General features: G+C 34.1%; 1 protein-coding gene across 1 annotated transcript in view; it reads left to right on the forward strand.

Annotated features, from left to right (window-relative positions):
* The window catches only part of LRP1B (LDL receptor related protein 1B), a 1,901,444-nt gene that overhangs the window by 1,121,576 nt on the left and 752,246 nt on the right, over window positions 1-27,622 (forward strand). Inside the window, exons 13-17 of the mRNA XM_047772014.1 lie at window positions 1,027-1,246; window positions 3,149-3,338; window positions 10,254-10,376; window positions 21,548-21,688; window positions 26,387-26,512. Coding sequence (XP_047627970.1) covers window positions 1,027-1,246; window positions 3,149-3,338; window positions 10,254-10,376; window positions 21,548-21,688; window positions 26,387-26,512 — 800 coding nt within the window. The remainder of the gene's footprint in view (window positions 1-1,026; window positions 1,247-3,148; window positions 3,339-10,253; window positions 10,377-21,547; window positions 21,689-26,386; window positions 26,513-27,622) is intronic.

Raw genomic sequence — 27,622 nt, forward strand, 5'->3', positions numbered from 1 at the left:
AATCTGCCTGTTTAAATCACAGTAGGATTTTTAGTCATGGATACAGATTTGTCCCACACTACTTCAGAAATTCTTTAGGGTCCATAGCATGTGGAGGCAGTGGATCTAATAAGGGCAGTTCCAGAGTTAACGGCTTAAAAAAGCTTTGAAGCTTTATAAAGTTGTATTTGAGGTGACTGAATTAAAGCCTACACTTTAATTAGTAACTCAGGAACTTTCACATGACCCCAAAACAACACATGTGGAGGGGTTTTAACCTTATTCATGAGGGAATTGGAACATTAGCTCCAAGCCCCTTCTCCCACTGTTAAAGCTTACACAAAAGATTTGTTTTTTAAAGCTAGATGCTTTTGTTTGAGATAGAAGTTAAAGCTCAGAATCTCAAGGTCAGTCAACCTGCTGTTATTAAACTTATGTGCAGCTCAATCATCTTCTGTGGGTTTTGGGGTAATAATAAGCAGCAATAAAGCATAGATAATTTGCATCAGGAAGACAGATTAGACCTGACCAAACAAACCCAGTATGACTGTGCCCTTTAGAACAAAGACAATGCAATTGCCTGCCTAAAAAAATAATAAGTCATCTGAGATTAAATAAAGTCTGGAGTAGATCATTAACTGTGCCGTGATTCTCATGCCAGTCAATCTGCTTTTTAATTACATATTTGTATGTTTTATAAAGTGGAAATTTAAAAATAGTAATGCCTTAAGAATCATTTCCCAAACTTGGTACCAACACCAAAGAAAATCAAGATTTGGCACTTGCTCTTATTTAATTAATGAATGAGGCCAGTAGGTATGGTGGTCGTGGGTTTTCTGATATGTGCCTAAATGGACTGGCTCCACTGAACAAATCTTTATTTCCCTAGTACTTCATAGCTATCTCCTTTCTTAGATGGATGAGTGTTTAGATAGGAGAACAAATCAGAGCATTAATTACATTTTATGGAGGTGCTAGATCTGAGGAAGCATCCCTCTGTACAGTAGCTGGTTGAAATAACACATGCTCTTCTTTGTCATGTCCTAGATGGATGTATTGGACAGACTGGGAGGAAGATGAAATAGATGACAGCGTGGGAAGGATCGAGAAGGCCTGGATGGATGGCTTCAATCGGCAGATTTTTGTGACTTCAAAGATGCTGTGGCCAAACGGTTTAACTCTGGACTTTCACACCCGCACATTATACTGGTGTGATGCCTATTACGATCATATTGAAAAAGTGTTTTTGAATGGAACTCACAGGAAGGTAAAAGACAAATGCTATTTTTTGTTTTTTGTTTTTTTTCTAACCCACAGGCTTCTTTCACAGACCCTTGTTGTGTTGTGTTAAAAATACTTTCAAGTTTATTTTTACCCCTCTGAGATGGCTGCCAGTAGTCTCTGTGGGGTGGCCGAAGGAGGCTGAGCATTAAGCGGTGCAGCTGGCACTCGCTTCTGGGACACTGGGCTGGCTTGCTGTGGCATGTCAGGATTTGTGGGATTTTTAAAAGAAGCTTTCAGTATACCAGAGCTGTCTTAAAATGCAGTTTTTCTACATTATCAGTGAGTTGAGTCTGACAAAGCAACTCAATTCTATTCAAATATATTTAATATTTGCAGCTGATATTTAACCTATGTAATATGACAAAGTTATTACAATTAATTTATTTGAATAAAAACTTCATTGAACTGCAAGAATGAAGAGAACTTCAAGCTTATTGGCCTGCATATATATCAACACACCCTTGCCTCTTTTGGTAAAATCATTGGAAAACAATTTTGAAAGTCTTGGGTGAAATTGAGGATGCAGTGGACTGTGTGACAGAGATGGGGTTGGCAAAATATCACCTCTATATTCTGTCTTATAATCATCTAGGTACATATAAGATTGTGAACTAGCTTCAACTGTTTAGTTAAGTAATAGAAAAATGGAATATTAAAAATTACCAAAATACTTCCTTTGACAATACATTCCTTCTGTTTTGGAAGGGAGGTTTGAACAGCTGGCCAAGCCTATTTATCAAGGATTATTTTTAAGAAATAAATAGTCTACTAATAGTTAAGATTATTTCAATCATTGGTTATCTCTAATAGGGCTTTAAATGTCTTTCCTCAAATAAATTGATTTGCATTAACCTAATGTCACGTACCTAAGAGGTATTAAATAAATATTTATGATTCTTTTCAAGATGTTGATATATACACAATATACATAGTATTTTATTAGCCAGCATATTTTAGCCTATATGGAGGTGAGAAGATAAGAATTAGGCTCAAGTATTCATCATATTAAAATTGGGTATGAAGAGGTCAGATAAAAGGAACAAAATGTTAATTTCTAAACCTACATTATTTGGATAAATTCCTCAATTCTCCAACATTAGATGACTTGAGTACAAAATGCCTTTTCATATTACATATGATTTCATATTATAAACTGTGAAAGATGAAAAAGTATTATTATTATGGAGGTATTATTCTTATTCTCTTCTACAATTCTATAAGCAAAAGATTACTATAAGATTGTTCCAGTTAAACAACTACAAAATAAACTGGAATGTAAAGAATATTTACAGGATATTCAGAATATAGGCAGAGTTGAAATTAACCAGGAGCCTTGTTTATTCGCATACTACTAATGAACGTTTCTGTATTCAAAATTAAAATTTTAGACCTTCCTCCCTGCCATCTCTGAGATATCTTCAATTTGCATTAACCCAATTGAATAGGAGAATCCCTCTCACTCCCATTGTTGTAAGATTGTGTTATATTGCTTGGTTTTAGATGGTCAATAATATTGCAATATCCATAATGACAATTATGCAGATGAGTTTCTGTCCCAGAATATGATACTGAATAGCACAAAGAAAAGAGACAGGGAAGAGTATCAGTCATCTTAACGTTTGCTTTTCTTGACCATATACACAATGCAATCTCTGAGATAATTTAAATGGATGAAATATAAATGGTCTCTGAAATAACATGCCCTAAAAACATAACAAAATATGCTCACATTGTGAAATACACTTCCCAAATATACTGAAAGAAAACAGAAGTTATTAGTTAGATCACTATCTCTTCTACTTATTTGAAGATCATCTTCTGCAAACATTTAGTTATGTTTCTAAACGTCAATTCTGATTTTTCACAATGTGTTTGTATTTTACAGATTGTTTACAGTGGGAAAGAGCTGAACCATCCTTTTGGACTGTCGCATCATGGGAATTATGTGTTCTGGACTGATTATATGAATGGTTCCATTTTTCAACTAGATTTGATAACGAATGAGGTGACATTACTGAGGCGTGAAAGACCACCCCTGTTTGGGCTTCAGATTTATGATCCACGAAAGCAACAAGGTATTAAAAAACAGATAAAATTGCTTCTGAGTTTCACATATAATAATACTTCACAAGAGTTGCATAAAGGCTTTGTTTTGACAGTGTGGCTGAAGTTTTATGATAAAAGGTGTCTAGGCATGCCGAAGTCAATCAAATCTTAGACATTTTACCATAAAAATTCTTTATTTATTGTTCAAAATATCCTAAATGAGTGACTCTGGGAATTCCATTTGAGTGAAGTTCAAGATTTTCTCCAAATACTTCCTTTTTCATGTCATCTTCACTGAAGAAGGCTGTTATTTAAAGTGAACAATTCTCTTAATGTTACCAGAGTCAGTATCATGAGCAATAGAAGAACTTTCAGTGTGGAAAAAAATTATAGGAAAATATCAAAAAATACTTTATACAAGGAAATGTTATTTCTTAGAGTAACTTAATATTATCTGATTAATTTCATGTACATTTAAGGAACATTTTATTTTTTTAGATGTTATGAAAGTGAAATAAGGTACCATGATATTCATGTCTTATTAAAGTCAGATAATATTCTCATATGATTTAGCTACATGAGTTATTAATATTTATTAGGCCATCTGAAAATAACAACTCAGAATTTAGGTAATAAACAAAAAGCAGTTTAATAAATTATGTGGTAGACTTTTTGTTATGAATCTCAATAGTCACTGTTCCTTTCTTGAAATGCAGATATTTTTGTGAATATTTAATGAACATTCATTTCAATAAATTTAGGCATAAAAAAATTTCCTGAGATTTTCAATGTGGGTATGTTGTCAATAGGAAGTTATCTAGCAACAGAAGTTTGTTGAAGATATTTTAGCTTTATCGGAAATTTTGAAAGCTAAATTTCTCATTCATGGGCTTCACTTTTTTCTAGTGTATTAAAATTGCTTCATTGGAATGTAAATGCAATTTTATAAAATAATTGAAGTACCATAAAGTAAGAACTTTCAATAGCTAACAAAAAGATAAAATTATCTTTAAAAATTAAAATGAAATTATTTGAGATGGTTTAAGCCATAGTCGTAGACAAGAAATGAAGAATAGAGACAATTGCCTGCGTAGATCACATGCTAATAATTTCTATTACATTCACATCAACTGTTCACCCTGTCCCAGTTGTAGTTCCTCTACACTGAACTGGAAGAGGAAGAACCCTCCTTACTTCCTTAAGTGTCTCATTTTCAATATTATTATCCCCTCTAATTTTACAAACATTAGTCTTTTTGGATTTCATTACATCAACCAGTACAAAATCCTATTGCCCATTTCCATTTTCTTTAGAAACTGTTCATCTTGAATACTATTGCTGAACTCCCCCCTGCCAAATTCAATGACATTTTCACAATCTTCATTTTCTTTAAACTTCTAGTTGCTTTAGAGAATTAACCAATTAAATGCAACACACAAGTGGGAAATGCCATGACTTAACTGTAAAATAGATGTGCTTAGATACAAGTCCTGACACTTTCTCCTTCTAAAAATTGGCACACATCATGAAAGATTTGACAGAGATAAATGTTTTCTTTATAAAAATCATATAAGGATTAGATAACTATTTGTTATAGTTATCTAAGAGTAAGACTTAGACTAATGCCTGGCTCACAAGTTACATTAAGTAATTTACCCTTACCATTTGTTAATCAGGATCCATGTATTTTTAAGTTTAGTTCTATATAAACATTTAAAATAAATATTTAAAGGAGTAATGTCTCACAATCATAACAACAAAGTACATGCCTCTGATAGGAATATGGAGAATGTATTCCAATATTCATGAGGAATGTATCTGGTATTTCAAACAGTGCCATTGACATAATTGTCCAGTGCTATTCCTTGGCTAGACAATGTTTTTTAAAAACTGGCTTCTTAAAAATTTTAATTAAAGGGACATTAAAAAATGGAAACTTAACCCTGATTGCTAAACTTTTCTTTAAACTTTTATTGTGTAAACCACTGTGTTCTGTCTTATTGAAATAATATATTCAGCCAAATTGGTTGATTATTTTTTAACTTAGGTGAAATAATCAGTTAGTTTGTGTTTCCTACCCAATCTTCACTTGGCTAAGCATTGACTGGTATTTAACTGGATCTTCTGAACTGACAATGTAATATGGAAAGGATGCCTGGTCAATATCAATTTTAGTCAATAGACAATGAAATGGGATAATTTACTCAGGATCTAAATTTTTAGTACCTGTACTACACTGATTAAAGTAGCTAGAGTATGAAGGAAAATGTCTCAGATGTTCAAATGCAGACATGTTATCTTATCACGTTCCAGTTTTCCCTCAGTGGTGTTTCTTTTTGAATCTTTTGAACATTAGATATTAATAAATATTTAGAAACATATAATCGGTGGCATCTAAATTTTGGTTATATACTGTCCTGTTAGACTTTTTCTGAGGATAAGATAGTTGTAATTGAATGGAAAACTGGAGCCCTATGAGTACTAATTCTTCATGGAATAGAGTAAGTTAGTCTTTTTTATTTTTATTTTTTTTGTCTTTTTCTAGGGCTTCACCTGCAGCATATGGAGGTTCTCATGGAGGTTTCCAGACTAGGGGTCTAATCGGAGCTGTAGCCGCTGGCCTATGCCAGAGCCACAGCAATGCTGGATCCCGCTGTGTCTGCAACCTACACCACAGCTCTCAGCAACACCTGATTGTTAACCTGCTGAGCAGGGCCAGGGAGCGAACCTGCAACCTCATAGTTCTTAGTCGGATTCATTAACCACTGAGCCACGACGGGAACCCGAGTAAATTAGTCTTATATAGCCTTGTATTTTCCTTCTCTCTCTCTCTCTCTCTCTCTCAGAGGCTATAGTATACAATTGTATTTGCATATATAAACAGTATCATTTATATATAGTATACGTATATATGTCGGTAAGTACATATACGTATGAATACGTAGATAATAGTTAATATCACAGATACACACACAGACACACACACAGGAACATCATGAAAAATGTTTAGGAATGCTACTAATTTAACATCTAAACTCTTTTAGACTTAGTGTCAGAAATCAGTGAGCTAATTTGATTTCTCCAGATCAGGAAAGACTCTTAGCAAATTATTCAGTTATATGCCAGCTAATTTCAGGAAGATATACATATATATATATAGATAGATATATATAGATATATATATAGATAGATATATATGACCATAGTAAACAGAAAACTGCCTTTAGGAATAAATTCCTAAGTATTTTAGGGTCAAATAGTTTTTGGTATGCTACTGTACTGTTGTTCTGATTTAACTGATAAGCTTGCTTTCTTTTTTATTTACATTTGTTATCTGAAACAATTTTGTAACCCTCTCCTGAAATACCTCATAAATTTTATTTTGTATTCAATTAAACTTTTTTAAATATAAAAAGCCTCTTGATTACCTTGATAGCACCCAAGATTCAGAGATATTAGGTTACAAGCACTAGTATAACAGATACACCTTTAAATAATACATCTTTAAATAATCTACCTTGAAATGCAAAGTGTGCAGTGTGTGTGTGTATATATGTGTGTGTATATATATTCTTATTCACATACAAACAAGAAATTCAAAGTGTACAGAGTGTATATATATATATATATACACATATATATTTTCATATTCACATACAAACAAGAAAACCCCCTTTATCTTATTAAAACAGACATATCTATCCACATACAAAGTACTTTTTGCCTACACACACAGATGACTGTCATTCAACTTGCTAACCAGAAGTTTCATTCATTCATTCATCACTTCAACTAATGTTTATCAAACATATAGAAACTATAAGGGGCAGAATAATTCTACTTCTCCAATATACATAAGACAGGAGGGAAAAAGCTAATGCTTTTGGCCCAGACAAACCCTATCTTTAACTTAATTTTCTGACCTGGAGTTCCTACTGTGGCACAAAGGGATCAGCGATGTCTCTGGAGCATTGGGACACAGCTTCAATCCCTGGCTCAGCACAGTGGATTAAGGATCCTGTGTTGCTGCAGCAGTGGCTTGGATCTAATCCCTGTCCCAGGAACTGCACATGCCATGGAGTAGCCAAAACGGAAAAAAAATTCCTCATTTGATTTCCTTGCATATTTCATTTTTTAAAAAATATCTACTTCCAAAGTAAATTAATTTAGAGTTTTATTTTGTTGTTTTCTGTGTGTTGTTTTCTGTCCCTTCTTGATCTAATTTTTATTTTGTCATATATATGTAAGTTCAAGAGCATAAATTTTAGATTAAGAAAAATTCATGTTTCTATTTATTTAGAAATGATATAAGTATTAGTACTCTGACCTAGAAATAAATAATAACTCTTCTTCTAAATCCTTATTTTTATAAGGATTATTTCTTATTTCTAAATATTAGAAAAGTCATTTAAATCCTCAGATCTTCAGTTGTTTGTTCTGCAAATGAGATAAAAACTACCTTTATATGTTTATTATAAAAAGTGAATTAAGGGAGTTCCCCTCGTGGCTCAGTGGTTAGCGAATCTGACTAGGAACCATGAGGTTGCGGGTTTGGTCCCTGGCCTTGCTCGGTGGGTTGAGGATCTGGCGTTGCCATGAGCTGTGGTGTAGGTTGCAGATCTGGCTCAGATCTCACATTGCTGTGGTTGTGGTGTAGGTCGGTGGCTACAGCTCTGATTAGACCCCTAGCCTGGGAACCTCCATATGGGGCGGGAGCAGCCCAAGAAAATGGCAAAAAAACAAAAAAACAAAGAAAAAAAATGAATTAAAATGAATGTATATGCAAGGTAACCCTGGGCTTAATGCATTATGGATTGTTAATAATGAAAGCTATCAGTATGTTAATGAACTTTTATTGATATTTACATGTAAATATTTTAATGATGTTTGTAGTCAATCAGGTTTTCAAGAAAGCATTTTTACAGGAAAATTTTGCAAGCTAGATTCTAGTAGAATTTTTAAAAAGACTATAATATAAGCTCTATCTGGATTATGTTTAAGTAATAAATTCAAAATATATATTGGGATACTACTAAAATAAAAATGATCTAAGCAATTCCAATAATAAATATGGAATTATTCAAATTAATTTATATTTCGAATTTCTATCATGACAAGACAAATACAATTTCTCTCTTAATATACTCTATTCATAGAAAGGGAATATATTTAAAAGTTTGAGTAATAGTAATTTGTTTTTAAATACTTAGATTTTATATTCAGTGACAGTTGTAAGTATGAGTCATGCTATTAAAGAATATGATGTTTAGCATACAGTTTCAGCAGAAAAATACACTCATATATATTTTTTAGGACTTCTTTCTTATTCTTTTAAATTCTTTATATAATTCTCAGTATATTTTGAATTAATCCTCATTTTCTAGAATCTACACTACTAAAATGTTGAATGTACAATTTAACCCTGTACATAATGTGTATAACACAGTACACTTAAGCATCCTATGAAGTATTATATCTTTATTTCATTATCAGATAAATGTGACTACCTCTGGAAGTTGCTTAAAAAATTTTCTGCATTCCCTGCTGGAAAAAGCCTGAACTAAATCATCTTCCGAGTTCAGAAATTGATGCCATAGCTTGAATCATTAGCTTCCTTAGTGATCAAGTGTATTTTTAAAAATTTTCATAAACATAGCAGATTGAATTTACATCTCAGAATAATGAAAAAAATGATTATGTACTTTAGATCATTTCATCCAATCTGTGGGCTCATAATGATAATCTATGGGAATGAGTTAAATTATTTATTGCATATAGCAATATTTTGAGTTTTTTAACTCATTTATTAATATTCTCTGCAAAACACATCCAACCCCTGAGGGTGAAATTATAATAACCTGGTCTTTCACTTTAGTCACATTTTTGGCACTTTGCAATAACTGCCAGTGGTCTTAATGATTGTATTATTTTACAGTTGTCTCCTAGTAATTAAAAGATCCTTATTTGTAATATTTCAGTTAAGATCTTCTGATACGATTAAAATGTTATCTATTGATCTTGGTAAGTGCAACATAATATAAAATGATCCTGACATTTTACTGCCAATGGAATGCTGGTGGGTGTAGCGTTCTTCGTAAGGTTCTACACATAAACAGTTCAGAAAATGTACTTTTTTACTTGCCTTTCCAACTGGTGTGAATAAAGGGCATCAAAGTGGTGACTACCTAAATTTTATTTACTTTTACCTACACCTTTGTAAAAATGGACTCTCTAGCCTCTTTATTTTATCCAAGACTGCAGGAGTGTCTCACATATGTTCATGGATCATACCTTTATGGCTTTCCCTTCAGGCTTGCTTCACTAATAGTAATTGCATGCCTCATCATTGCTTCTGCTGTTTAGGTCCACAGGGACAACACTTTAACCCCTGTGTAATGTACATTTTCCAGCAAGGCAACTCATTTATAAGGCTTCACAGGTAGCCTATGTTCCCTTTGTTCCTCATTGCACTGATGTGCCATTGTACTCCTTGCAAATGAGAAAGGAAAACCCCACCCCTTTCTCCGGTGTCCATTCACTTCATGTTTACTTGGGTTCCAAAGGCACATTCCAAGTGCTGGTAGTCTTCTTTACAAACGTCTTAAACTTAAATATGCTGGGCCTATGTTATCCTGAACAGATACCATTCTGTCTCTTCTATCCTTCCTCTCTCCTGTTATCTACCTGCACACAGACTTCTTTCTTTTCCAGCCAACACATAAATTCCTATTAACTCCAGTACATCATGTCTTTTCAAACGTTTTTGAATTTCATTTAAGATTCACCAGGAATTCTTATGACATTAATAAATATGTACTAACATGGCATGTATGTGTGTACATGTTTATGCCTTCATGCATCTCCTAGAGAAAACATGAGCCTGCACTGGCTATCTTTGTACAAAATTAATGTTCTCTGACACCTTTGTTTCCCTCCTCTTTCAGGTGACAACATGTGCAGAATAAATAACGGGGGCTGTAGTACACTGTGCTTGGCAATTCCAGGAGGCCGTGTATGTGCTTGTGCTGATAATCAACTTTTAGATGAAAATGGCACCACTTGCACATGTAAGTGTCTTTTCTTGTTATGCTCATTGTTTATATGTGTCTTTTTGAGGAATAGAAGCAGGTGAAACCAAAAGAATTAAAATTAAACTTAGAAAGAGAAATTCAGATAATGACTTTATCTTTAGGTATAATGCCTTTTAGACTACACATAATTAACAGAAAAAATTTCCAATACACAGATGGATAATGATAATAATGAAGTTTAGCCAATTATCCTGTCATTGCTGCATCTAGATTAGTAAAACATATATATAAGTATAGGCCACAGAAGAAACTATTTCTTGAAATCGTTAGGGAACCTGACATCAGTGGTTGTTACTAAAAATATATAGTTTTTGGTTACACAGGTGATATGGTCATGAATTCCACAGTCCTCCAATTACTTTAAACAGCTTAGTAAGTTCAGTTACCTATGGTGATGAAGAGCAAGGAAGGAGGCAAAAAAGGGACTTCTGTGGAATTTCTACACTTGATCAAAACAGGGAATAAACTGGATTGCTTGACCTGTATTAAAAGCACTTGATTAATTTTTACTGACCTTCCTCAGTTTGCTGCACCTTGCTTTTCCAATGTGACCCTTTTGAAATTTGTCCCATCTACACATATCATGTCCTATAAGCACAATAACAGCAATGATATCATTCATATATTGCATGCTATATAAATATTTCTGGGATGATTTAATCCTGAACTTGTGTGTTTCTCGTGATTCTCCAGAGAAGCAGAACCAATATGTGGAGAGAGAGAGAAGGAAATTTTTTTCGTGAGGACTTGGCTCTTGCCATTATGGAGGCTGACAAGTCCCAATGGAATGTCATGTGCCAATGGTGTAGTTCCAATCTGAATGGTGATAAGCTTCAGAGCCAGGAAGAGTCATAGTTTCAGTTCCAGGCCAAAGTCAAGAAAATGAAAACAAAATCATCATATTTCAAAGCAGGCAGGCAGGAAGAATTCCTTTTACTTGCGGGAAGATAGGCCTATTTGTTCTTTCTATTCAGACCGTCACCTGATAAATAAGGACTACCCACATTAGGGAGGGCAATCTAGTGATTGAAATGTTAATGTCATCTAGAACATTCTCACAGACACAGATGAGTGTTTGACCAAAAATCTGGGCTCTCTATTGCCTTGTCAAATTGACAAAATTAACAATCACAAATTGTTAAATAAATGATTCCTGTATTTTTTCCATTAGTTATAATGATTGTCAATTGTCTCTGGAGAGATAGAAGTAGAAATAAGTGTAATATAGAAGACTTCAACTTATTTAAAATGTCTATTTCTTCTAGAGAAGAAAAGATGTGGATACAAAAATTAAAAATGTGGATTTCTAAGACTGACAATAAACAGTAACATTTGAGAAACATTAAAAAAATTAATGAAAAATATATTTATAATGCCACTATTCAACAACAAGCTACTGGAGCATTTTAATGTGTGTCCCTGTAATTATATATCTTAGAGGTTATTATTTTTTTTACTGCTAATAATAATCATAGATAATATCCACTAAGTTTTTATAGTGGATGTGATATTTTATAAAAAGTATTTGTGATTCTCCTTAGTCTTTATGATAATTGTATAAGATACTGCTACTATTACATTTTATGATTTAAAATTTAGACTCAGAGGTTAATAACTTTTCAATGTTCCTGTAATTAACAAGTAGAACATTTGGAATTTAAACCCTAAATTATTTAATTTTGGAGATTGAACACTTAATTATGTTATGCCTTTATACATTTGGATAGTGCTACAGTAATATTTATTTTGTCCCTTATTTTTACTTAATATGAGCATAAACATCTTACCATGTAGCATTTTGTATATATGATTTTTAATGACTGATTTTCAAGCTATTTGTCTTCTTTTCCTATTTGATGTTTGTTATTATTTCTAATAGGTTAGTATAGGCTATCTGTGTGTTACTCTACTGTTTGTGATTACTTCTATATTTTATCATATAGTCCATGGTTAGTTTGTTATATCTTTTTTCATCTTCTTTAAACATTTGGAATAATATCACCAGTTTTATGTTTTATTATTATTATTATTATTTCGAGTTTCAACTATTTGAGATGAGGACTTTGGCTTCCTTTATACTATTCTCTTCATCTTCCTCAATTTCAGTCCTTAATATAATGTAGGATTTCTGACAAGGAATATTATTTTGAAGTATCAAATATTAAGTTGTTTAAAAAATAGTTTAACATTTATAGTTTTTTGGTCAACTGTACATTTTCTTTTAGACTTAGATCAGTGCTTGACTAGTTATATTGCTTAGTACTCAAGTTTTCAGTTTCCTGTTGTTTATTTATTAATTTTCAGTGATATGTAGGATAGATGGAATAAGAGTGACTTCTTCAAGATGACTACAAAAAATGTATATTGTGCAGTTCTTCTGTATTCCAAATATGTCTCTTTTGCCTTTATATATGAGTAGCAATTTCTCTGCATATAAACTGTTGACCACATAAAATTTGTTTTCCATGTCCTAGAAATATTCTTTAATTCAGTTTTGGGATAATATACTTCAGAGCCTAAGTGTGAATTTTACCTCCCCGTGAAAGGTTCCCACCCTATTATTAGTGGGATTTTTTAATTGCCTATGAGATACTTCCTGTAAAAAATAATTTCCTAGGAGTTCCTGTCATAGCGCAATGGTTAACGAATCCACCTAGGAACCATGAGGTTGCAGGTTCAATCCCTGGCCTTGCTCAGTGGATTAACAATCCAGCCAACGTTGCCATGAGCTGTGGTGTAGGTCATAGACACGGCTAGGATCCCACGTTGCTGTGGCTCTGGTGTAGACTGGTGGCTACAGCTCCAATTAGACCCCTAGCCTGGGAACTCCATATGCCATGGGAGTGGCCCTAGAAAAGGTTAAAAAAAAAGACAAAAAAATTAAAAAATTAAAAATAATAATTCCCTAACATATACTTTCTTTGATTCATCAGATGGTTTCCCTTCCTTTGTTTTGTGGAATTATTTAGTAATTCCCATTTTGTTATTGTATGTTTCTATCAGAAGAGAAGATATCTACCAAGACCTTTAGTTTGTGAATAGAGGGATTGGGCATTGCTTTGAACAATGTTAAGTCTATCTGGTTACCTGCTAGGTTAAGTCTTATCTTAGTTATTGTAATAAAAGGTATGGTTTATGTATACATTTTGTAGTTTAATTTCTACCACAGAAATTATTTTTTGTGATGCAAAATGAGATCCTTTGCTACTCCATCTGATGATTCTGACATTGAACCGATGAAATTTTCACATATACACGCACATACATGTGTAAATGGTAACCTCCGTGGCCTCCACCAAGCTCATCCCCCTTTGCTCTACCTCTAGAATTCTTCTCAAGGATAGGAGGTAGCACTGCAGGATCTCCTGTGTGTGGTCAGCATAGACGTTATAGTCAGTACAGAAGGAGTAAGGGGCCTTTCTTCTTACCTAAAGATAGAGAAACTTATTCAATCTCTAGTGGCATACTTTAGAGAAGCTTGTGACTGAATATTTAATCTAGTCTTATTAGTCTTGCAAAAATGTCAAAATTCCCTCATTTAGTGGGAATTTATTTATTTAGAGACTCATTTATTTGCAAAATTCCCTTAAGACAGCATCAATAGAATGATCGAGAGATTGAATTCTCAGGAATCTTTTGAGTTTCCATTCTTCAGCTTTGTTTTCATGGTAGGAATTTGAAGGGAGAGCATACACATCATGTGCTAATGTCTAGATGGCTTTTTCAACTTAAAAAATTCCAATTAGTTCTTTAATTTTAATTGTAGGAATTATGCTTATCTGAATTGTTTGCCCTCAAATTATATTTCTTATTTCCTTCATTCTTATACCTCATTAAAAATGTATAGATTCTTTGAGAGATGGCATATCTACCTATATGGATATTGCTATATAAAATATTTATCACTGTATATATTTGCGTAAATAAAAATTAGATGGCTTTTGGCTTGTAAGCAATTATGATACACAATATTGGTCATGTAGCTGCTCTTAGGAGATTTGGTATCATGATAGTACACATGTGATTGTATATCTGATGAAAGAGGGAACTTTTCTAAAACTATTGGTGTCTTTAATATCTATAATTTATTGATGAGGTAACCATGATGCAATAAAAGAGGATAAGAAAGAGTATTATTTTACCTATATTTGTTAAACTAAACAATTTTAAATCAAAAATAGAGATTTTATTTGAGAAATTTTATTGCATTCAGTTGTTAAAACTTTTTACTAGATTTAATATGGCATTCAACTTGCCTGGGTTCCTTTCAAATGTAACAGGAAAGATCAAGAGAATTAATATAGTGACTCATTTATTTGCAAAGAACTCAAATTATGCTTGTATAAACTATTCCAGTTTCTATTCATTAAACAGTAAAGGTTTTTATAAGGATACTTTAGCCTTAGGTAGCAGATGAGGAAATTAAAATGCAAAAGGACCACAAATAAATAGAGTTCACGGTGGCAGAGTACAGAACAAGGCAACTAACCTCTCATTAATGCTGATTCCTCTGGGTTTCTGACAGTTCAGGCTAGATTATAGTTTTGTGAATTGGTCTCAACTAGATTAACTCTTTAATCTGGATTAAATCTAAATCTGTAAGCAAAGCAAAAGTACGTGTTACATCCATTGACATCTGATGATCCTGGTTTCAGGCATCCTCATTGAACTGGCATCAAATGAACAAAAACCCATTAGCAGATGGTCAGGTCAGAATTAAACACCAACAGTTGTTTCTCAATGAATTTGAAGCATAAGGCGATGCCAGAAGAGGCATTCACCCAGAAAAAAAAAAATATTGGCATGCTGCATGATTGATTAAGGATGAATTCTAACGCCATGCCTGGAAGGAATCAAGAATGAGAGTAGGCTAGACTCTGTGTCCTTGTGAATCTTGTATGTCATGGTCAAATCCACTCACAGTTAGAAATAGGGCCTAATGTGATATAGTAACCAAGAACTCACCGCCCAGGAGAAGCATATGTAGAGCCATTTGATCAATTACCAAATGAGGTTTTTTTAAATTTACTTTGATACCTGTGTAGGCATTAAATATATAAAGTTAATAAATGAGGACATGATTAATTCCAAAACAGTAACTTAAGCACCAAAAAAAGGACAGGCACTATTTTATTTTTAAATATCAGGATAATTTTGTCTAGGGTAATGAGACAATAATACAGTAATTCTTTAAATGCCTCTTTAGTAGCCTGAAAAAGAAAAGAAAATAAAAAGAACAGAACTTTCTAATATGCCTTACTCCTGAGAGAGCAACTTCAACATCACCCAAAATATTGGTCATCCAAGGGTAGCATTGAACAATTATATGTCAGTGGTACTCTGTGACCTTCTTCACCTTCTGGAACACCAGATATATTCCTCTGTCAAAAATAGTGCTCTACTACGGCTGAGCCATTTATCTGTTCAGCTGTGACAAGCCTTATGTTCTAGGATATATGCAATCTAATGTGTTGTAAAAAGTTTAAGACAGTAAAAAGTTTAGAGGCCCCATCCAGATGAATATTTATGGCCTTCTGTGCATAAAAACTCACAGAAGATTATGTACCACTTAGGTTGGCTGCTCCAAAGACCACTCTATCTAATGAAAGGTCATCTAGCTGTGATCCAAAGGAGAAAATTCAAAAACCATAGCAGCATTTTGCACAGTGCCTTCCTATATAGGCAAGCTTATACAGAGGCATCCAACAAACCACAACTTCAAGTTTTCTTTTAGATTTTTTTTCTTTTCCTGCCCCAATAAAAGGGTGGTTAAAAATTCTGTACTCTGCCAATGCAAGAACAGTTCATTCAGAAAACAAACAAACAAAAAACATCCTAATGTAAGCCATATGGAGTCAAAAAAGAAACTTTATTTTTATACTGGGACTAAAGCTTTTATGACCAAGTTGTCATAATTTCATTACAGTCAACATAAATTAAAAGAGAAGGCAAATTAGTTTAGAATAGATTACCACACTGTAGTTGAAAAGAAGAAAAGCAAAATTAGAAATAGACACTTGTTCAAAGGTATCACAGCTTATTAAACCAGGGTCAGTAACATATGTATTAAATCCAGCCACTAGCTGAGATCCAAATAGATGATTTAAAACTAAAGTAAAATAGGAGTTCCCACTGTGGCACAGCAGGTTAAGGACCTAGCATTGTCTTTGTGGTAGCACAGTTTCAATCCCTGACCCAGATCAGTGGGTTAAGGATCCAGTGTTGCTACAGATGTGGCATAGGTTGCAGCTGTGGCTCAAATTTGATCCTGGCCTGGGAACTTCCATATGCCACAGGTGCAGCCAAAAACAAAAAAACAAAAAACAAAAAACAAAACAAACAAAAAAAAACTAAAATATAAAGTTTACTAGTAAGATTTCTTCATTTACTTCATTTTAATCTGGACATTAACTCTAGCAATCACTCTGCCAGTTTTTACCAAATAAAACAATCCTAGAGTGCCTATTTCCCTTTGCAGCATATTTAAGAGTAATGCAGAGACCTTCTAATTCCATTGCTGGAGTCATAGGCTGTGTGAGAACTGGAGGCCCTTGCCAAGCATGCCGTGATTCACGTCATTTTATTTCTGATGCTGGTTAAATTAAAGGATTGTTTATGACTTTGTCAGTTTTTGTACTAGCAAGGTAATGTTGCAATATTTTTACTGGACATGACCCTGACAGTAGAATTACAGGTTTTGCATCAGTTTTCACATTCCCAGTGTAAAGAACAACTCAGAAGCAAAGCTTGTAAGCATAGCATTTAATATACTGAAAGCAATGTGTGACTGTGTCTAAACAGCTAAGTGAAATAGGAGTTCTGTCACATTAAGCATTGGAACAAAGTGACGGACATAGAGCTTTTTCTATATGTTTGCTTTGTTGATTGTAGGGGAACTTTATCACTCTTTCTTTCTAGCTGCATGTTGGTCTTTTTCCCCTTAAACTAACTTTACTTATGTTCTTGGGTGATAGGAGAACAGCATTAGCTGCTGAGGGAGTTGAAGTGATAGTGTTTTCCTCAAGTATTTATTCAGTCTCCAGAAATAGAACCTCTCACTATAAGAATGGCTCTAATGTAGAATTATTAATCTGTTAATTCCACTGAGTCAGGTAACAACTAATTTTGAACATCTACCCTCTGCCTGGATCTGTCTAGGCATTGTTCTGTTTGGCATGTGACATTGTCCTTTCTACATTCAGAAATCTCAAGTCATTAGGTGTGAAAACCTTAGATGTGAAAGTTAATCATGAAATAACTCCATTATAGAAGTTTATGCAAGGTATATGGGATACCAGTTTTTTTTATGGATGCTCTTTTAATTGATGCCAAATATACTTGTTTCATCAACTTGCTGATTCTTGGAAAAGTTGGTAGATTGCCTGGCCATCCACTGGGTTTATACGATAGATGATATTGTTACCCAATTCCACAGTTGGGTCAATGCTGAGAAAAAGACCATGCTTTGGTATGTCTAAACTGCCATCTAACCCAGATTATCACCTATCACATTAAATATTATCATGATAATGGATATTAATGGCTAAAAAAAAAACCCTGTATTTTGTTCTTATGTATCCTAAACAAACCTAGTCTGCCTTGGTAACACGGTTTCTCTGTGATATAAGTACTGATTACATCTGGAAGACTTGCATTAGGGTTGGACTAAATTAATGATGTCAAATGCCCTGGAAATATTGGTAAACAGAACCCTGTATATTAAAAAAAAAAGGAAAAAGAAAACATCTTTACTATTATGAAGGGGCTGAGATTTTACTCTAGTTGCAAGCTAACGTATTACCCCACTGGAGTTTCATAGATTTAGACAGTAGACATCCAATTCCTGGATTGGACCCAAAGGATTATATATTTATGGCAAAGCAGATTGTCTAAATTCCATGTTCAAGTCAGGTCTCCTTGCTCCACTCCATCCCCACATCATATGAGGACCAGGCCCAGACAGGTCCAAGTAGATGCTGTACACAGTTTGTATACCTGAAAACTCCTGAGCTTAAGAATCTTTTAGAAAATCTGCCTAACCTTTGCCCCAATGGGAGACATTATCACTACTATCCTGATCAATGAACAAAACTGTTCCCTACTCTAAAAGGAAGTACTACTTCTATCTTCCAAGGCTGTTAGTTATCTAAACACCCTTGAAAAAAAAAGTACAGAATAAGAGCTGACACAAGACATGGAGAAAAACCATGGAGAAATGCCTCGCCAAAATATGATAGGGCTTAGAAGTTTTAGAGCAACTTTGACAAATAAAAAATATTTATGTATGTTTTATTATATCTGTTATTATAGAAATAAGCAATGCCAAGCTGATGTTATAAGTGATAATGATATATGTTAATGAAATTGATTACAAAGAATTTTCGGAAACTAAACACAAAATGATGAGATTATCTCAGGAAGTCAGCTACACTAGTTTTCAAGCAATTATTCATATGAAAATAAGCTTTTAGATATCATCATCTGTTTATGAAAATTGCCACCTTTATATGACCAAACATCATTTAAAAATAACTGACTACCCACATATATTTGAAACCATGTTGAAAACAAGTTTGGAAATTCTTCCTATTTTCATTCATTCCATAATAATCTAAATATCACTTGAAAAACATGTGAACTCTAAGTAGACTTAAAGACTTTAAAGTAATTATGTTAATGAATATTTAGTTCAAATGCACCAATTTTCCAGGTTAGGTTGTGTTTCCCTGGACAAATGAATATTCTTTAATATAGACATAATTATTCAGAAGCAACTATATTTTCATTCATGTGTGTGGATACTCCTGATCATTCCTTAAAACTGTAAGTGGAATTATTTGATAAGATGAGCATGTGAAAGCTAAGCCCTTTAAATCGGCAGAATTGTTATCAGGAGAGAACCAATGGTTTCTTGGGTTTTTTGATCCCCAAACTGTGAAACAACAGACTGACTTTCTATTTCTTGGAAGTAAATCACAGAGAGAATACAGACAATCTTAAACTGAATTTAAGTGGGGAAGGAAGCTGACTATATCTCAAATCAGTTTGTTTGTCTCTAGGAATTTTTGTTTGTTTACCTCTGAGAGATTGTTGACTATTAGGCTTAATAACTATAGAGTAGAAATTAATATAACTGTTAGTCATTAAGTTCCAGTTCTAAGTTGGGCTTATATAGGTGTAAAAGGAGAAACTATACCACCATCAAAGATATTAAGGTCTAAGTGAGCAATAAAACTCAAAGTAAGGGAAATTTGTATGTTATCAATCATGGAGTCTAGAGATTTTGAGAGAAAAACTTGATCCTAGAAATGATCAGACACATCACAGAGTCCACCTTCACTTTTGTCTTGATTCACAGCCTTGTTCCCTCATTCCTAGTTGCTGCTGCAAAAAAGGTACCCTGGGGTTGAATAGCAAACCCAACAATCTCCTATTTTTGTTTTTATTTCCTATTTGAGATTTGTTCTTTCTCTCTCTCTCTCTCTCTCTCTCTCTCTCTCTCTCTATATATATATATATATATATATATATATATATATTAAATTGAATTTTTTTCTAATTTTTTTACTTTCAAGTGAACTTAGAGAATGACATCATCAGAGAAATTGCTGCTTCAGCATTTTGTTATTGATAAAGTGAGAGTTAAACAGGAAGGAAAATTACCCCTGTTTAACTGATATAAACCTGCTAAATAAGCAAGTTTATTAGCTTGTACAGCAAGTCCAGCTGTCTGTGATGGGACTGAAGACACATAGGATTATCTTTGATTTGACTGAATATTTCATTCTCCACACCAACTATTTTCCACCCTTGAGGCCTTAAATAAAAATCTGGATGGCAGGGGACGCTTTCCTTTTCCAGACTCACACAGCCACATGCCTTGTGCCTTGCTCCATAATGCTCTGAAGCAAATTCCCTGCAATTGTTCATAGTCGCTTTCCCTCTTCCGTTCTTTGCAGTAGGGAAAATACAAAAATTAAGCGAGTGAAACACTGAGTGTTCTGGAAACTGTTTTCTCTATCTCCCTTGTTACTGGAGTGCATATAGGTTTTGTGACAGTTCATCAGTCCAAATAAAGCCATTAGAACTGGTATAGAAAAATCAGCTTCTGTTTCTTCTAGCGATAAACCAGCTTTTGAAAATTCAACCCCTTTTTCAGTTCATGAAACACAAATCACTTACTTTAGCTGTTGCCCCATACTCCCTTCTCTTTCTAGGTTCTACTGAACCCACTCAAAGAGAAGAGAAGAATAGTAACACTTTTAATTCGTGACTAAATTTCAATTAGCAGAGCTCCTAACATTTGATGATAGAACTGGAATATATGAAGAAAACACTCCATAGAATCTGGATATATAATGAGATTGTTTTGATTAACTTAATACTTCCTTAAATAGTTAACCAGAGCCAAGTTTGTTTTCAGCTTGCAGACCAGCAAAGTAAATATAACCATCAGTGCTGTGTGCTATTCACTTTTCATTTTAATTTTTAACTTATTCATCTATGAGGTAGAAGTAGTAAAATTCTTTGCCATGCTTACTTCATAGGTTATCGTGATGATTAATTAAGATTATGAATGAAAGCTCTTTAAAAAGTCAAACTACAAACTCAATATAAATAGAAGATGATGGAGTTCCCATTGTGGGTCAGTGGGTTAAGGACACAATATTGTCTCTGTGAGGATGTGGGTTTGATACCTGGCCTCACTTGGTGGGTTAAGGATCTTGTTTTGCCACAAGTTGCAGACTAGGTTGCCAATGAGGCTCAGATTCAGTGTTGCTGTGGCTGTGGTATAGGCCACAGCTGCAGGTCTCATTTGACCCCAAGCCCAGAAACTTCCACATGCTGCAGGTATGGCTGTAAAAAGAAAAAAAAAAAAAAAAAGATGTTCTTCTATTATGTTGTTATTATTTATTTTGGAGACAGTTGCTTACAATGAATCTTTAGAATTTGTAATAGAATATTTATTGTCAGAAAAACAGTATTTTCTCATTTCCAGAAATGGCTGCCACTACAATGTTAAGATGTTTTCATGTTTAATATAAAATGAAATGAAATCAGTATTTTATGACTGTAACAAAATTTACACTTTAATGAACTGAATCTATCTAGTAATATTTGCATATATTGGATTTGTTTAACCCTAGTTAATCCTGGAGAAGTATTACCTCACATATGTAAAGCTGGAGAATTCCGCTGCAAAAACAGACACTGTATCCAAGCTCAGTGGAAATGTGATGGCGACGATGACTGTCTAGATGGAAGTGATGAAGATCCAGTCAGTTGCTGTATGTTCTTCTTTAAGTTATGTTAATACTTACTGAGTCTTGAAAGGTGTGAACTATTGAAGCAGTTTGGAGAAAAATCTAAAAATATCTGTGATGCAGATTGAACTTAGTTTTTTTCTCAGCCATCATTTTGTAGGGAGATCAAATCTTCGATTACCTCTCTTGCATAGCTTTAAAAGACTATTTTTCTCATCCTTCCCTATCTTGGAATATGATCATTTTGGTTACTCCCAGAGTCTTCTTCTTCCATATTTTTTGCTGTCAGCACCACAATACCATTGTTAGAAGGTTGCAATAAGGGAACCCTTTGGATTCCTGAATTTGAAGATGTGGAAAAATCAATTTAAATTCCCTCCAGACAGAAGTACTGGTACAGAAGGTCACGATCCACTCCATTGCTCCTTGGCAGCAGAGCCTCGAAGAAGATCCAAGGAAACAGACATGGGTTTGGAACATGTTATTACCTAATTTTACTGGCTCAGTACATAATAGGAAATCCATATGAGGCACCCAGATTATTAAAAAAATGAAAGGTTCGATTTTCTTCCCTTTGGCTTCTATTTTAGCTGTTTATCATTTGCTGCAGTAGGAATAGTTTTGCGTTTCTGGTAGAGATGAGAAAATGTCTCACAAATGTGGAAGGAAAACACTTTGAGAAGCAGGTTAAAGAAACTTTTGAAAATATATTTGATTAGAATCACCACCTTAATGTTTTGAGAGATATGAAATAACTGTATATGAAGAGAGGCCAGTGATGGACATAATTTATCTTTGATCTTTTGATTTGATTTTCATATATTATTTTAAAAATAAAATGTTTTTTTTAAGTTAATGATCTTTTTTTTTTGTCTTTTTTGTTGTTGTTGTTGTTGCTATTTCTTGGGCCGCTCCTACGGCATGTGGAGGTTCCCAGGCTAGGGGTCTAATCGGAGCTGTAGCCACCGGCCTACGCCAGAGCCACAGCAACGCGGGATCCGAGCCGCGTCTGCAACCTACACCACAGCCCACTGCAATGCCGGATGGTTAACCCACTGAGTGAGGGCAGGGGCCGAACCCACAACCTCATGGTTCCTAGTCAGATTCGTTAACCACTGTGCCATGACGGGAACTCCTAAGTTAATGACCTTTTTTAAAGTGGCTGAACTAATTGAGACAATCCTTCATTTTCTTTTTTTTTTTTAAATCAAGTATACAAAAATGAAGTTTTAAACATTCTTCCTTAAGAATGGACAAAAAATTGATCTGATTATCTAGATCATGCAATTTAGGTACAAAATTCTAAGAAAATGGAGTTTTAAAAATATTTTCAGGAGTTCCCATCATGGTGCAGTGGAAACAAATCCTACTAGGAACTGTGTGGTTGCGGGTTCAATCCCTGGCATCACTCAGTGGGTTAAAGATCCCGTGTTGCCATGAGCTGTGGTGTAGGTCACAGTCTTGGCTTGCATCTGGCATTGCTGTGGCTGTGGCATAGGCTGGCGGCAACAGCTCTGATTAGACCCCTAACCTGGGAACTCCATATGCTGTGGGTGTGGCCCTGAAAAGACAAATGACAAAAAAAAATTTCAAATTGTGTACAAATATATAATATATATATTATAATTTATATATAAATATAAGGTTATTTTCTATTAATTTCCATACACGGACACTGATTTCAGCATTATGTACTTCTTTTTTTCAAGCCCCCTAATATCTATAATCAAATAAATAAGTGCCACAAATAAAATGTTAAATATGAAGTTGATACAATTAGTCAAAAGTTTTGGAGTGGGAGGAGCATTTCATCCAAGGGTAAAGGATTTTTTTCCCTACTTTTCAACACAAGTGATATATTATTTGTTGATTAGACTAATTGCCTCTTTTCTTGTGACTCACAGTGTTTATTCATGTTTACAGTGAATGCTCTTACATATCAGATCCCTACATAGTCACACAGTGCCTTGCAGAGCACAAATATTCATCACAGTGTTTATGAATTAGTCCTAGAGGTCCATGTTCTATGTGATTGTTCTTTTCATCAACTCCCAAAAAAACTCATTTCCTCTATGAGTATAGGGGCCCATTACATTTGTACTGGCAATTGTAGGATTAAAATTCCCAGTCGGCATTTTCTTGTTCATTATTTTCATCACTTTTCATTTCATCACCCAAGGCTGCACTGTGAGCTTTTTCCGGAGTCTTCTATTTTACATAAAGTCCATGTTCAATTGTATCAATAAATCTCATTTCTTTTACCTACTAAATAATTAATTTTGTATCTTTACCACCTCCAAATCTTCACTGGCTAAATTAGGCTCCTATCTTAGACTGACACAGTGTGTGCCCTGCTATTACTTCCACCACCTTAATTGAAGCCCACTGTCCACACTGCTTTCAGAGTGGTATTTGTGTGGAATCTAATCTTGTTATTTCAATGACTGCATAACCAACAAGTTAAATCCTAAAATCCACTAATTCACATGTACAGTGCTTCATTTACACTTTACATGTCTCACATTTACATTTTTAACTTTAAATATCTCTCATGCAACCACTTATCCTCTTTGTCCTTATCAAGTTAAACTATGTGTAAATCGCTAAAAATGTCATTCTCTCCTCTGTACCATTGAATTGTCTGTTCAAAGTCTATGAAATTTACTGTAGTTGACCTTAAAGTCCACAGGGAAGTCTTTTTTTGAACACTAAAATATCTCCTTCTCAATATAGTCAAGTTGACTTAAACATCTCTTGGATATTTCTTTATTGTGGTAGTTGTCAAACCATATTTAAATTATACACTTACTTATCTGATTCATCTAGTAGATGACTATCTTCATAAGGAGACATATTATGTTGTAGCACTTTGTAGTCTCAGAGTCTAGGATAGCACCTAGCATGTGAAAGGATGAGTAAGTGGTTTAGTGGAAAACTTTTGACATTCCTGGCCACCTTCCAGGCAGGGAATGCCATCTTTAAATATTGCAGTGATTCTGAGCAGGATTATATTCCTGGGGTCTCATGGTTAATATTTCAGCATGTAGTTCCTGTTGTGGCTCAGGGGATTAAGAACCCAACTAGTATCCGTGAGGATGCAGATTCCATTCCTGGCCTCATTCAGTGGGTTAAGGATCTGGCTTGCACTGTCGGTCACAGATGGTGGCTCTGATTCCATGTTGCTACGGTTGTTGTGTAGGCAGGCAGCTACAGCTCTGATTTGACCCCTAGCCTGGGAACTTCCATGTGATCCAGGTGTGGCCTTGAAAAGAAAAAAAAAAAAAAATTTCAGCACTACCTAATTCATTTCAGAGGATTATTCTATATTGTAAGTATGAACAAGCTTCAACTTGAAATTCTGCTATCATTCTACTTTAACTTCTCAACTCCAAATCACAAAACAGTTCATTGTATATTCTCCTCTTTAACCCGCAATTTCTAACATTGTGAAAAATCACAAAAGTCCTTGATCAGGTGTCACTGAAGTACTTATGCATAATGTTGGTACTTTAAAATCTTGACCCCTAATATATTAAATGACTTTTGTCCTCCTGAGCAGCTATTCTTGCCAAAGTCCCTGAAGTAACTAGAAAATGTTAATCATGCTCAAATGCCAGAAAACATAAGGTTTTTTCCTCCTATTTATTTGTATTTTTATTCTACATGAATAAAAACTTCTAAAAAGTGATAAAGCCACTTTACACTAAGGCTACTTTCAATATAAATTGTGTTTTATAGAAACTCACTGGAAAGGAATGCATTTGCTATGCAACAGCATGATAAAATGTCTAGTTTTCACTTTGCTCAGTAAAACTAATACCAAATTTTTTTTTATCATACAAAAGTGCAACTACTGGGTGCAAGGAAAATTACTTCAGAAAGAATATTAAAGGTTTGAAACAGATACTGAAGAGCATGCCAATTCATTTAGGAATTTAGCCTTCAGAATGCAGGATACATAACCACAGAAGGTAAACTTTAGGGTGGACTCCTGTTGTGCTTAGATATTGGAGGTTTAATCCTTAGCTGGGCACAGCTCCTCAAATGAAGTTTGGTCATGTCCTCAGTATGTTTTGTGGCTATATGTTTACTTTTTGTATTAGAGGAAAAGACTCATGATGATCATTTTTGTTATTAAAATTAAGCAGGATCTCATATTTAACATCAATTCCAGGTCACAGGTGATTTTTTTTTTTCGCATTTTCCTTCAAGTCCCAAGAAATACTGAGCAAACGCTAACAAAACTAGGCTTATTTAATGTTTTAAGAAGGACTTGAGTGGAAGTGTGGTTTAAAAAACAAGTATTTTTGATACATGATTCAATTATTTAATACATATTTGTATCCCACATTAAAATTTGAGGTTAATTTTAAATATTTTTTGGTTAAAAATATCTGAAAAGAAATCACCTATTGTGATGAGGGATGGGAAAATAAATTTAGTGGATAAAATTGGTTTTACCGAAGACATGGAAAATGAATATGTATTTTCTTTTACATGAACTTTAATTTCTCGATTTTTCTATGAAAGTATTACAGAGCCTAGAATGTTGTTATTTTGTATAAAATATGAGACAATGAATGACAGAAGATATAGATTTATTCTACTGTAATATTACAATTAATGTCACTTTTCTATGACTATACTTTAAAGTAATTATAATTGTATCCAGTTTTAAATGGTTAAACTTGTGTCTTCTTTCCCTCTACCCTCCCGCCCCAGTCAATCACAGTTGTCCTGATGATCAGTTTAAATGCAAGAATAATCGTTGTATCCCCAAGAGATGGCTTTGTGATGGAGCTAATGATTGTGGGAGCAATGAAGATGAATCCAATCAAACCTGTGCAGGTAAAGGCTTGCTTGGAGATATATGTATATATAGTTATCTTCTAAAGTTAGTCTCCATAAAAATGCATGTCAGGGCCTTGAACTACGCTGAACTTTGCTAGTACTGATGATCTGACTCTTGCAGTAGGAAATGAATTCAGAGTTAAATGCTACAAAGGCTAGCATACAAATTATCTTTTACTTCATCTTTGGGTATGACTCCATTTTCAAGAGTAATTTGGCACTTTATCTATCCACATGGGTTGACTCTTGATACACTACGTGGACAAGACTTGTCCCTGCTAAATCTTACTTGAAAATGAAGGGAGAGGTTTGTTAGTATACTATATTGTAGGCCATCTCACAAGGAGAACTATTTTTTTTTTAACCTTGAAATAATAATTTATGTATTTTATTTAGGCTGCTAGAATTCCTCTGTAGTTTTCTGTTCCTATCACATTATTTATGTGGAGTAGTTTTTTGGGGGTTTTTTGTGTTGTTTTATTTTTTAAAATGAAGTCCCAAGACCCCTAAGCCTATTTATATTTCCATATAATTCATCCCATTGCAATAAATCTTTAAATCCCTGGCCAGATTCTCATTGAATAGGAATATGCAGCTTGTGGTACAGGTTATAACAGAGGAGCACAAAGGTCATGAATTGCCAGATAAGTGTTGAAAAATGATGCTGACTAGCAACCACCTGCCTAGTGCTTCTCTTTAAATGATGCTGAAATATTATGTATTTGGTGACTCTAATATGATCAGTAATTTTTAATCATAGTAGTATACCAATGTTAAAAAATATCAACTACCTCATTTCACTCTTTGCCAAAATAGGCCCTAATAAATAAAATTATTATAGGTGTCTCATTGTGGCTCAGAGGGTTAAGACTCTGATCAGTATCCATACGGATGCAAGTTCGATCCCTGACCTCGCTCAGTGTCTGTGGTGTAGACCAACAGCTGCAGCTCACATTTGACCCCTAGCCTGGGAACTTCCTATAGCTGCTGGTGTAGTCCTAAAAAGAAAAAAAGAAAAAACAAACAAACAAAAAAAAAAACTATTAATGTATTAGTGAAAACTGCGAAGGCAGCATGTAGAGGAAAGAAGCCTCGTTTGTACTCTTG

The sequence above is a fragment of the Phacochoerus africanus genome, chromosome 3 (assembly GCF_016906955.1).
Source record: "Phacochoerus africanus isolate WHEZ1 chromosome 3, ROS_Pafr_v1, whole genome shotgun sequence".
NCBI classification, from domain to species: Eukaryota; Metazoa; Chordata; class Mammalia; order Artiodactyla; family Suidae; genus Phacochoerus; species Phacochoerus africanus.